Source organism: Trachemys scripta, chromosome 10, assembly GCF_013100865.1.
Source record: "Trachemys scripta elegans isolate TJP31775 chromosome 10, CAS_Tse_1.0, whole genome shotgun sequence".
NCBI lineage: Eukaryota > Metazoa > Chordata > Testudines > Emydidae > Trachemys > Trachemys scripta.
In genome coordinates, this window is record NC_048307.1 from 69,547,259 (window position 1) to 69,560,847 (window position 13,589).

Consider the following 13,589-nt stretch of genomic DNA (forward strand, 5'->3'; position numbering starts at 1 on the left):
AAAGCTCTGCCATTAACCACCTGTGAGACCCTAGGCTCTTCACCTTTATGTGCTTCTTTTCCCCTCTGATCTGTTGTCTGCTTTGTCTATTTAGGCCATAAGCTCTTCAAGGAAGGCAGGGACGGTCTCTTACTAGGAGTATGTCCAAGATCAAGCTCATTAGGGTCCTTATCTTATCTCTAGGTCCTAACATAATAATAATTCAACAGAGAACATACTGTGTGTCATGCCCATGAGCAACTCCTTTTAAATACACTATGTGCAGAACCACAGCCAAGAAGCTGGGTGTGGCCTGCACCTCACTTTTCTGTCAGGCATAACATACAGCTCAAAATGTTGCAACCAGTTGCTGCTTCCTTCTTGGAATCTAACTTCTTGGTGACAAAAATTTGATTTGATAAGAGAAAGTGGTGGGGAGTCCAGCACAGGGGTTATGTAACCTCTGGTCTGCTTTGTGGCAGGATATTTTTGGAAGCGTTTCAGCTTGAGATTTCATGCCTGGGTGTCTATAGGTGTCTATAAGCTGAGGATACTCAGTGCCCCTGAAAATAAGGCCACATTTGGTTAAGTGTATAACTAGAGAGTTAGCAGCCTCACTGTAGGCACCTAAGTTTGAAAAATTTGGCCTAAAGTCACAAGAGATCATTAAAAAAATTGATCCATAATTTTTAGACATTTGGCCAAATCCTGCTCTCACTTACATTGACTTGGATAGGATCGCTCCAGAGTAATAGTAATTACGTCTCTGGTCCTGGCAGTACATGAAGTCCCATTGGGGGTGGAGCACCTTTTAGGATCAGACCAAATATTAGAATTAACTTGTTCTCCTTCCTCCTGCTCCCTCCCACTGTTGAAACCATAAATCATAATTTAGTAAAACAATTTCCCAAGTGAAGCACATTTGCTCACTCCTCAATGGCTCAAGGAAAAATGAAATGTCTTTTAAGTTAAATTAAAAGAAGTTTTTCATTTGATGAAACCAAAGAAAATCCATTAACCCTTTACATACAAGCCCCAGATCAGGAGGTTAAAACAGTGCATTGATTATAGTCACTGCCGTCAGGTTGAAATTCTGTATTACCCACACCACAGGAGTTCAGATTAAATGATCATAATGGGCCCTTCTAGCCTTAGTGTCTTTGAATTTATGTGTTATTCTTGAACTGAATGGTGTTTTTCTGAGTACGGAATGTTGGAATCATGTCTGACACTGCACAATAATACTCTAGACCTCTGTCCACATGAAAGTCAGTAGTATTCATCATGTCATTCTAACCTTTGTATTCCATGGTCTTACCCCCCACCCCCCACCCCAATACATGTCTCAGGATAGGCAGAAAATCCTTACATTCTAGGATGGAAAAGAAAAGCATCCTAAATACTTTAACTGCTGAAAAGAAGTGGTCAAGGGTTGTGAACTAGGCTGTCCACTGCACTTACTGTTAATAGGTTCAAGAAAGGATAGAAGAGTTTACCATATGCTTCCAAAATATGTTCTTTATCATCTCGTGTCAGATAAGTTATCTGGCAGTAAAATTTTCTTAAATGTCTTGGGACAAAGTTACAGGCTTAACTAAAAGTATAATAATTACAGTTGCTTTATAAACACTATCATTGTCAATGAATAAAAATGCAAGCCTTGTGGTTAGCTACAAATATTTGTAAACTTACTTCATTTCCCATTCCAGCCAACACATGCAGGATTTCCAGAATTGTAATCAAGTATCTTTTTAGCTACACAGTACAGAGTTTATAGATGCTGGATACTTTGAAACTTGCCTGTTCATTTTTATTATTAAAATATCAAATGCTGAAAGTCCTGATCCAGCAATGAACTCCATGCAGACAGGTCCTTGCACTCATGTGCAGCCCCAGTGAAGCCAACAGGTGTAGGGGACAGCCCGTGGGGAGTTTATTGCAGCACTGGAGCTCAAGTATCAGACTCACAGTCAAGTCCTCTTGTTATCCACAGAACTGAATAAGCAACCTCACTGCAAGTTTCCCCATGCCACCCTGTCTGTGGACTTCACCCCTGACCTGGAGGGATAGATCACACCTAGGGAAAAGAGGGGAGCTAAGGCTAGGTCTACACGAGCCCTTTTGTTGGTCAAGGGTGTGAACCCCCCTCCACCACTGACATAAGTTTCACCAACAAAAGTGCCAGTGTGGACAGTGCTATGTCAGCGGGAGACGCAGGGCCGGCTCTGACTTTTTTGCTGCCCCAAGGAAAAAAAAAAAAAAAAAGGAGTGCCACCCCACCGTAACACCCCACACCCCCCCAAGTCCCACACCGCCAAAACACCCCCACAGCGCCGTGCCACTGAAACCCCCCAGCACCACGCCACGCTGCCAAAACACATACAACCCAGCCCCCCGAGCGCCGCCCAGCCAAAACCAAAACAACAGCAACAAAAACCTCGAGCGCCGCCCCACCGAACCAAGAAAACCAAAAAAACAAAACAAAACAAAAAAAAAACACACCAAACAAACCCCGAGCGCTGCACCGCCAAAACACCCCCCCCCCCCCCGCGCGCCCCCCGCCATGCCGCCAAAACACAAACCACCCCCCCCCCCCCCCCCCCGAGCACCGCCCGGATGAAACCAAAACAACAACAAAAACCCGAGTGTCCCACGCCACCCCAAGATTGGCTGCCCTTTACAAGGTGCCACCCCAAGCATGTGCTTGGTCAGCTGGTGTCTGGAGCTGGCCCTGGGGAGAGGTTCTCCTGCCAACACAGCTACTGCCATTGGTGCAGGTGGTTTAATTATACCGAAGGGAGGGCTCTCTCCTGTCAGCATAGAGTGGCTAGATGGAAGACCTTACAGCGGTACAGCTGTGCTACTCTAAATTCTGTAATGTAGACATAATCTAAGTCTCTGCCTATTCAATCCCTGACTTTGCGGAGTCTGCCATCCAGGATGCTGATTAGCACTAGTTCTAGCAGTGATTTCATGATTTGGAAGCCTGTTCTCTGTGGATTGAACTTAGTCCATTTTATATAGCCCCAAAATAGCCAACAACAACAACTTTTGGTTACTACTGAACTGGCTGAGGTCAAAACGTCTACACAGCAACCAGACACCCACTGCTGGCGCTCAGGCTGTGGGGCTGTTTCATTATTGTGTAGGCTTCTGGGCTCAAGTTGGAGTTCAAGGTCTGGAACTCGGCTGCACCTTGAAGGGTCCTAGAGCCCAGGTTCCAGCCTGAGCCCGGAAGCCTACACAGCAGTGAAACAGTCCCACAGCCTGAGCTCTGCGAGGCAGAGTCGGCTGACATGGGCCAGCCCTGGGTTCTTCTTTGCAGTGTAGACTTACCTGTAGACTGCATATCACTACCCTAAGCAGCCCAGTCTCCTGAAAACTGGACACAAACATCAATATCTACTTACTCTTCTTATAGCGTCATGACAGAGTCCCTTTCCTTTTCTTCAGTCCTTTATTCCATGACATCTTTACTCTCATCACTTGAAACTGAAAAAAACCAACAATCTCCACATATTTCTGGAGAAAGAACTTTGGTATATGTGAACTAATCATCTCTCTCCAAGGAGGAAGAAGAGACATAGCAAGAGAACTTTGTTCTAGAATAATAGAAACCAGGCTTCCCTTCGCTCCAGTATATATCTTTACATACATACATACATAAATAAAATAAAAAATCCAACAGGAGGAAGAGAAGTGGGTAAAATATTCTAAAATGTGAAGCGTGATGAGAGCCTGATCTAGCACAAGGAGAAGAGACAGCTATTTGGGAAGAAGAATCCTAAAGGGAATCTTAGACTGGCTCATTTAGCTGTGATTAACACAGCAATGCAGAAGGACTTAGTTCCATTTCAGTTTACATTGAGAGATTACTTAGTAGATTGTGAAATTATTGAGAAGTAACTCACATGTTATTTATTATCCACCTAGATAAAGAGTGCGAAGATAAGCAACAAACAAGGTATATACACAATAAATTCTTTGATTTCTGGACTGAGGCGATATCTGTTTCGCATCTAATGATCTAATTCAGCCATTGTTTTTATTCCTGCTATAGTGCTGACTGATGGATTTGGGCATCAGACCTCAATCCGAAGTTCAAAACTAAGCGCAAAACCTTGGGTAAGATCTACGGTGCAGTGTTTCCTTCAGTAATCCTTTAGAGCGTGTACATGAGCCTGGAAAGCTGGTGTGTAACTTCAAAAAGAAGGGCTATTTCCCATGACAAGAATTTTAGTCTATGGAGTTATTCAGCTTGCAATGGCCAACTATACTGAAGACCTCAATATTCCTTTGGAAGATCTCTTTTTAGTTCCATAAAACATGCTAGGAGAGATTCTGATACCCATTACAGCAGCATGAATCCAGAGCAGCTTTGCTGAAGTCAGCAGAGTTATTCTGTATTTACACTAGTGTGTAAGTGAGATCAGAATGTGATCCTCTAATTGCACCTGAAGCAGGGGCAGCTCCAGGCACCAGCGCAGCAAGTGTGTGCCTGGGGCAGCAAGCCACGGGGGGCGGCCTGCCGGTCGCTGTGAGGGCGGCAGTCAGGCAGCCTTTGGCGGTATGCCTGCGGGAGGTCCGCTGGTCCCGCGGTTTCGGCAGCAATTCAGCAGTGGGTACACCGAAGCCGCGGGACCGACAGATCACATGCAGAAATGCCACCGAATCCACAGGACCGCAGACCGCCTGCAGGCATGCCGCCGAAGGCCACCTGACTGCCATGCTTGGGGCGGCAAAAAAAACCATAGTCGCCCCGTCCTGAAGACGCAACTAGCTTAGAAAGCTTGTTAACGTTTCATTTTCTAAGGACTCAACCCTGTGAGGGTTTAAGCCTCCTCAAATCCCAATGATTCAAATCAAGCCCTAACAGATACTATAGCCTTCTCTATCTCCTCAAAAAGCAACCTTTCCTAGCATGGTTTAGAAAAATTCGGAGAGCAACTACCTGCAATATTTCTTGGGTGTTTTATAGTGTATGCATTCAGGAATGATGATGGAAATATCAAAGGCATAACTGGCTAACTAGGCTTTGAATAGGTCAGCAGATGCCAGTGGAAGATATATATATATATGTATAACTAAATCAGAGAGCAACAAAGAGTCCTGTGGCACCTTATAGACTAACAGAACTATTGGAGACTCATGCCATGCGTCTGATGAAGTGGGTATTTACCCACGAAAGCTTATGCTCCAATACATCTGTTAGTCTATAAGGTGCCACAGGACTCTTAGTGACAAAAGTGACAAACATGGCTACCCCTCTGATACTAAATCAGAGAGGATGCAAATATCCACTCTAGAAGTGTGTTTGACGAAATAAAAGCATTAAGAGAGATGGAACAACTTCCTGCCTCTGTCAGATTAATACCTCAACAGAATGAAGAAAAATGGACCAAGTGGGGGTGAATTGGTTAAAAATAAATAATTGCTCTAAAAATTTAGAATAGCAGGACATCTATTGTAGTGTAACCCATAAATTATACTGCCTCAACGCTGCTGCATTCCCCTATCTTTTAGTGCTTACATCAGAAAATAGCTTGTTCCGCCAATTAGTAGTCTAAAAAACAAAAAAGTGTTTTCCAGCTTCTTCGGATTAACGCCTCAGGTGCTACTTGGAAGGCATGTGAGAAGAGAATAAAAACCTGGATTAAACTGCTCAGCTGAAGTCAACGTGGCACTGGGCAGGCACAACGTGTAACAATTTTAAAGCGCCCAAGTCACTCTTGGGCCAACAGAATTTGAGTGGGTCCTAGAGACTCTGTAGGAAACTCGGAGTTGCCGACGCTCCTGATTTTATTGAGTCTTGTTATGTTTGGTATTTTTCTTAAAGCCCCAGCTCATGGAATCATATTATAGGAGAAGCTCAGTTTTCATTAAAAACAGAAAGGAAGTTTCCAGCAGAGTAAAGCATGAAAACATTGAATCCTAAAGGCTCAAAAAAACTTAGAAAGCAAATAAAAGACCCCAGAATTTTTTTTAATCTCGTGATTTTTAAGCTAGACTCATGATTTTTGAGCATGTGAAGTTGGCAATATTGGAAATGAAAGTGCTGGTGCTCCTCAGGGACCCCTGCTGGCAGCCCCCTTCAGGCAGCAATCTGAAAACAGGAGAGGTAAGGGGTTGTGATGCTGGCTGCTTATAGGTGGGAGTAAGGGAATATAGGAACAAAGACAGCTTTGGAATTCACACTGTGATGCCTCAGGTAGGCTAGAGAAAAGCAACATGAGGTGAGAGAATCAGACCAGAGAACTCCCAGGAAAGAAAAGCTTCCAGTTTGTCCTCAAAACTCTGCTGAGTTAGAAATACTGCAGGAGGAATGGACTTTTCTATAGTATTTCCACTTTGGGTGCTCATCAAAACCAAGTGGGGAAAAGCCAAAGCCATGAACTGAACTATCAAAACTTTCTAAAATATATGTTTGGCTTAAGTTCCAAATGAAGGGTTTGGTTCATATTTTATATGATCTAGCTTGCCCATCCCTAATCTAAATACCTTCATCTCAGTTCAGCTGTGTAAAGAGCAACAACTCCCATTGACTGTAATGGCACGTTCACCTGCTTATGCCATGGATGAATAGAATGTCTTGTCTTTTAGAGCTACGTGGGAGGGGAAAGAAAAGCACATTTTGTAATGGAGTTTCCAAGATTAAAGTAAACCAAAAGCTTCCTCATCTTTCTCATGATTGGGTTCATTCTTTTATGCTTTTGAACTGAGATATGTAGTGCCAGATTTAGCACACACACACACACCATCAGACCCAGCAACTCTGGTGTTGCAGTAAAGTATTCAAATGACTATTCTGCAAATTAAATCAGCTCCTACTCTGTAGAACCAATGATTTTCACTGCTTTCATTGCAGATTCATATCGATTTCCCCACCTAAGGGCTCATAAAGTGAAGTTTTTAGTATGTACTTCATTCACCCAGCTGGATGCTGATTGGGTGAAAGGAGCTGGTAAGGGACAGATCCCAGAGAAGTGAATGTTTATTCTTGCCTGAACTCAGCCAAGGAAAGTTTCTATGGTGGAAAAACCGCCTCACACTGTAGAGTGCCATAATGGGAAGAGTATAAATAGAAATAAAAATATAGATTCCGACTTGTTTATCATTCTGAATTTAACCCTTGAGTCACCAGAGATGGTGATGCCTCTCTCTCTTACACACACACACACCCCAATAAATCTGATTTATGGGGTTGCTACGTAGGAGCCCAATCCTATTTCCACTGCAGTCAGCAACAAAAACCCTCATTGGACTTCAACTGGGCAAGATCAGGCTTATACTTTGAAATAGCTAGCTGTGTGCTCCACTGACAAAACAAACCTGATTAATCAGTGCTGTATGGGGGCACCTCTAACACTGCACAGTCTTGAATAACTTAGGCAGGATTTTGTTCTGTGCTATACTATACTTTAGCTGTCTTAGTGATGACTAATGAATGCATGAGGAGACGTGCATGTGCAGTATGCCCCATCAGACATACAAGAATCTTCTTAAAGAAACATGTGCCCTCACAGTACATACTGTGGACTTTAAGACCATATTCTCACCTTCCCACCCCCCAAATATACCCTCCTGTCTTATATCCATCAGTTTATCTGGGGGGAGGGGAACACTTGGGGAGGCAGTCTTGATCACATTTTTTGATAATTAAAAATGAAGATGTTCTGTCTGGAGAACAGGTCACTTTAATGAATGGCTCAAGTATTTTCAATGTAATTCTTCTTGTGTATGGCATGTCTCTTTTGCACTGTGCCACTGCAGAAATGAAGTGCCCATCTCCCCGAAAGTAAAGAAAGAATATCAAAGATCAGAGAGGAGAATATTACAGCTCCTTTCAAGAGCCACATCTCCTCTCATGGGCTCAGATACCAGCTTTATAAACACAACCCACACCTTGCCAGGTACATCTGCTGCCTCGTGGTTCAATTTCTCGTGATTGCAGAGCATCTAATAGTAGCCATGTAAATAATAAATATAACAACACTCAGGGTGATTAATGTGTTTTTAGTCAAAAGGGCCCTAAGAATACAAGAAACTAGTGATTTCCCCTCATAATCCATACATTTGTATTCACTGAAGTGGCAATTGTACTCTCTCATTTTCTCTTTAGGACTAATATGATTAATACTACTACTCAGCACAAAGACAGGCCTTCTTGTTTTCAGGGCTCTTTACAAATACTTACAAACTGAGCATCATAATCCTCCTGTTATATAAGCAAATAAGTAGTACTCGGTCTCTGTTTATAGATAGGGAAATTGAAGTCAAGGGCTTAATTCTGGAGTCTCATTCACAAGGAGAAAGGGCTCCGGGATTGGGCCCCAAGTGATTAAGTCAAGGCCTCTTAGACAACTCGTAGCCATCCTGCCTTCCAGTCCAACCTAACTAGTTTGTTAGATTATTAATGCCACACTTTCCCTTAGTACCCTAGCTGGGTGTCACAGGACATACCATGGTGTATCTACTCAGCATCAGGGCCCAGGCAAGATTTTCCACTAACTAACTATAAAGCAGGTTATATACTTGGCTTTGCTTGATGGCTGTAAAAATAGCCTGTAGAGGTGGGGGAGCGGCATGGAGAAACAGATAGAGAGTCTGCTTTCTTTTTCCCCAGACATTAAACAAAGCCCTGATCTACATTACAGAATTACTACTGTATAACTAACATTGCTCCAGGGTGTGAATAAGCCACAACCCTGAGCGACGTAGTTATACTGACCTAAGAGCTGGTAGACAGCGCTATGTCGGCAGGAGAGCTACCGCCTCTCTCTACCTAAACCAGCTCCACGGTACTAATGCTTGCATCAAGACGCATTTGAAATATTGCACTGGGGACGGTAAAATGCTTCATTGCCAGTAGTGCCCCGATTCAGCCCATTAATAAAAAACACCCACTCCCAACCTTTCCAGATCCATTACAATCTCCCAGTGTTACCTGTGCATATTTCCCACTGCATATCATTCCATTCCACCGTGGGACAGTCAGACATCCTGGATGACGAAGCAGGTAGTTGTCTGCTCTCCCTATGAAGGTGTCTGGATATCCTGTCACTGAACCATCCAGGTCATGGAAAATAGAAACTTTGTCACCATCATTATCATTGTCTCCAAACCACTGGCCTGATCTGCCAAAAAACACCTTGAGTCCAACCTATAAAAGAGAAAGAGCCAAAAGGGAAGTTACTGGTGTAGCCATAACTGATTACTTGGGATAGATGTGACATACGTGAATATAGCTCCGTCAGGAACACTTTTGACCTAGAAAATCCTATGGGTTCAAAGCACCACACCAAGACTTAAGCTATTGATGCATCCTGGATTTAGAAACAATTTTGATGGTATAAAGTTTATTTACTGGGATTTTTGTCTTCCCTTGTTTCTTAATGAGGAGGGATGTTTTCATGAAAACAGGATCTTTGGTTCTTAGAAGTTCATCTGCTTCTGCTGCTTACTCCTTGAAGTAATAAACAGAAGAATGTGACTTTAAGGGATTAGGCAGCATTGGAAGCATATGAAATGATTAAGGAACAAACATCCTTTACATGGAAGTGTCAGAAAAATAAATTTTTATAAATGTTCCCACTTAGTCTCATAAAACTGTGTGAAACAGCAGCTTTTTTCAGAATTCCCGTTAGTAGATATTCCAACGTATGATTTGGACACTATTCTTTTTGGAAAGCAAACAAAACGAAATAGAAGCTAAAACCTCAATTGCTCTCCCTATGCAAAACCTCAGTTTTTGGGATGGCTAAACTTCAAACCAAAAAGCATAAGCCTGTTATAAAAATACAACAAAGTAGGGAACCTGCACATGTTAAGCAAAAAGGTGTTGACTATTTTGGGGTTTGTAGAGAAAGCAAATGAATGGGTCACAAGGCGACAGTGAAGATAAGTGTTTTAGGTCAGGTACTTTTTGCTGAATCCCTGAGTAATAATGTGTGCTACACAGGACAATAGTGGCTTGATCATGCAGACCCAAGGAAGAAATCTTACTTCCATTAGGCCCGTTGACTTTAATGGGACTACTCACATGAGTAAGAAATAATTACTCATGGGAGCAAGGGTTTGCAGGTAAGGCAGCAAATCTACTAAGGTCTTTGAAAGCTCAATTTTATAATGCCCATTGGGTAAGAGTTTACCAGTATCCTTACTCACATGAGAAGTCCTATTGTTTAAATGGAACTACCTCATGAGGATAACAACTACTTGCATGAGTAAAGGTTGCAGGAATGGGCCCTTAAATTATGTTTTAGTTAGTTTAGGCTTTTTCTATTACTTTAAAATCAAATCAGATCTTATAATCACTTTTCCTTCCTTCTCCTAACCTCTTACTGAATCAGTCCTTAAAAAAACCACCCCCCCCCCCAAAAACATACTGAATTGTAATGTTTGTTTTTGAGCAGTTTCAACTCTTTTCTTATTTCCCTGCTGGAAACCTCTGCCAAAGGAGCTATTTGGTAAAGAAGGATCCCAACGGATACATTTTTTTTGTAATATCTAAAAGAGGAAATATTAGTAAAATGTATACATTATCCTGCAGTTCAAAGCTCTACTATAAATACATTGCACCAGTGCATTTCTGGGTTTGAATATGGACACTCCAATGACAAGAGAACAGAGACCTCAAAACAAAGTACAGTGTGTACAGCTTCCATTTAATTAGCACACTAAGTTTTTCCAGACACAACACAGAAAGTTTTATTGTTTAAACCCTAATCTTTCCCCTACATTCTCCCATAAACTTTGAGAATCAGAAATAAAATGGCTATTCTAAAAATTCAAGTTAAAGATTACACTAAAATGGGCAAAAGAATCACTGCTAAACTTGTAAACTGGGAAATGCTCTGTATTCATTTATGACCCAACCCTAGGAAATACCTTCTTTTGTACTGTAGACACAGAAAGGAATCCGCTTCCAGATATAAAATTTTGTGAACAGGGATAAAAAGCACAAGACTGATTTATCTATATCTGTCATACCATGAATCTTATGGACTTTAGTGGGAACTCTGTCTAAGTGAAGACTATAGAAGTTGGACATCATTTTGAAGATCTTCACATACATATTTACTATTTAGAGTGATAAATTATATGGAATACATTGTGGGTGATAGGTATAAAGATCTCTTTACTCAGGTTTGGAGTATTAGAATAGCAACTATAGGGAGATGGATTAGTAGATGGAGGATGCAGTCACAGATATGTGACAAATTTAATCATCAAATGCCTCTCCCATTTAATCACATGGATTTCATCTCCATATTATATATATACACACACACACACACACACACACACACACACACACACACACACACATCCTTATGGAAAAGTCCTATAGGCTTCAATAGAAAATTGTAACTTTTCTATAGATTTTGTTAAATTAAATTAATCAGTGGAATTGAATAAGGAATTGCATCTTTTCAACAAAATTCTATGGGATGGTGTAAAACACTTATAGAAAGAATATGCCGGTCTACTACTACTATCATCATCATGTCGTCATAATCAATATTTTTACAGAAATGGGTTCCCAGGGAAATTTGTTAATCATTGTGGACCTAGCCCTGTTTTACAGTCACAACTCCCGAATCATTATTGTGCCTTTCTCATTTTTGAAGCAGAGATTAAGGTCCTGATCCTGCAAGCTGATCAGTGCAGGCAGATCCTGATACCTATGCAGAGCCACCCTGAATTTACTGCAGCTTTAGAGAGCAGCGATCCACCTGCATGGAGCAGCTTGCAGGACTGGGACCCAAATCAGGCAAGAAGGAACAATCTCTCTCGTATTATAGAAAAATATGGCCGACAACATAAGACATCTGTTTCTCTGGGGTCTGACCCCAAGCCCATTGACTTCGGTGGAGTTGAGGGATCAGTTCTGCTTCATTAGGGGTCAACATAAAGATGCCTTTTTACTTCAATGGGAACAAGATTGGCCTCTTAGGCTCACAGCCCTTTTCTTTTGCTCCCCCTGCCTCCCATCTTCATGGTAGAAATGGTTTGTGATAAAGTGCAGCACATTTATCTTCCGGTTTTTGTCTGGGGCTTTTTTTTTTTTTGGAATTGCAATTTTTGAAGTGCATGAAAACTTCAGTTTTGCCTGGCACTCAGGAAACACCATGGTAAGACAGCATAGTCTAAATATAAAGGCAACTGCTTACATTACAAAGTGTTCCCCTCCTAGTCACACAGCTACATGAATCCTGCCAGCGTAAAAGCCCTTTCAGCAATTGTGTGCTCGAATGGGGAGTCATTAGGCTGGATCCAGGCCGCTCCTCCCCCCAAATATGGCTCCTCTGCGCACTTCCAGCAATGCAAAAGGCCATAAAGCTGTCCTGAACAGGGAGCTGGGGATTCCCCTGTCATGGGCAAATCCATAGATGGTAAAGAGCTGCTACAGCCTGCTGCCAAAGGGCAGCGCTCCATCTCCACACTCCAGCTATTCCTGGTAGCTGGAAAAGCCACCACAGGAGCCATTAACAGTCAAAGTTAGAACATACTCAGGGGACTGAACCAGTTCTGGGCTACTGGACGATCATTTGAGCTCAAATGGTGACATACCACCACCTTTCTCCCCCAGGAGCTGGCACAGCCTGCCATAAAGGGGCACAGCCCAGACAGACCCAAAGACTGGGGCTGACATTTTTATTATTCATTACTTTTTCACATTTAGGAATAGTACAATGGAAAGTTTTCCTAGGAAACTATGCACAAACTCTGAATGACCTAAAGAGGATATTTCCTCTTACCTGTCTAGATTCTAGCTCTGGGACATGGAGGGTCTACACTGCAGCTGGGAGCAAACCGCCCAACTCAGTAGTCACTCGCACTAGTGGGACTCAAGCTAGTGTGCTAAAGACAGCAGCACGGATGTTCCAACTCGGGCTGGAGCTCAGCCTCCCAAGCTTCAGCGCCCAGGTTGAAACAGCCACCTGGATATTTTTAGTGCACTAGTTCAAGTCTGTCTACTTGGGCAGGGAGGCTTGGTCCCAGCTGTAGTGTAGATGTATCCACACAGACCCATGGCACTACATGGCCATCTGAATCTTGTGTAGGCAGAGGACCAATGACTGCTTTGAAGATAGCCTTTTAATAGCACTTTATAAGCATTGTTATTCGTTTTATTACCTGTAAAGGCACAGATTTTCCTTCCCTCATATGCAAGCTTTGTGTTGGTCAACAGAAATGTGAAGAATACTTTTGTAGAGTGCAATGTTTAGCTTTTCTGTTTCACTTAATTTGTTTTTATATTGTAATTAAGCAAGACCTGACTAGTTTTATTATTTAGTTATCTAATCAATGAGCTGATTTGCTTGAACAATTAATGTGATTATGCACCCAGCATGACTAATAGCTTTAGTATCACTATGCAACTTGCAATAAGGTTTACTTTTTCTGAAGTGACAGTAAAAATAAGCCATCCTTTAGGGAACTTTTCAAAATTAATAAAAAGAAGCCTATAGATGGAAATTAACAAACAGTTTAGGAGCTCTATGTTAATTATATGTTATCCAATAAAGCAATTTGCCACAGAGCAATATGCAAGAGGACCTTACAATTTTATTTCAGGATTAGCAGCTCTGGATTCCATCTGGATA

General features: G+C 42.1%; 2 protein-coding genes across 10 annotated transcripts in view; both read right to left on the bottom strand.

The window, feature by feature from the left end:
- The window catches only part of CEMIP (cell migration inducing hyaluronidase 1), a 144,782-nt gene that overhangs the window by 110,480 nt on the left and 20,713 nt on the right, over positions 1-13,589 (bottom strand). The gene's annotated exons all lie outside the window — the stretch shown is intronic.
- LOC117884240 (cell surface hyaluronidase-like) overlaps positions 1-13,589 on the bottom strand; it is a 74,504-nt gene that overhangs the window by 30,748 nt on the left and 30,167 nt on the right. For all 5 annotated transcript variants that reach the window (XM_034784471.1, XM_034784472.1, XM_034784474.1 and 2 more), the window contains one exon: positions 8,924-9,139. In XM_034784471.1, coding sequence (XP_034640362.1) covers positions 8,924-9,139 — 216 coding nt within the window. The remainder of the gene's footprint in view (positions 1-8,923; positions 9,140-13,589) is intronic.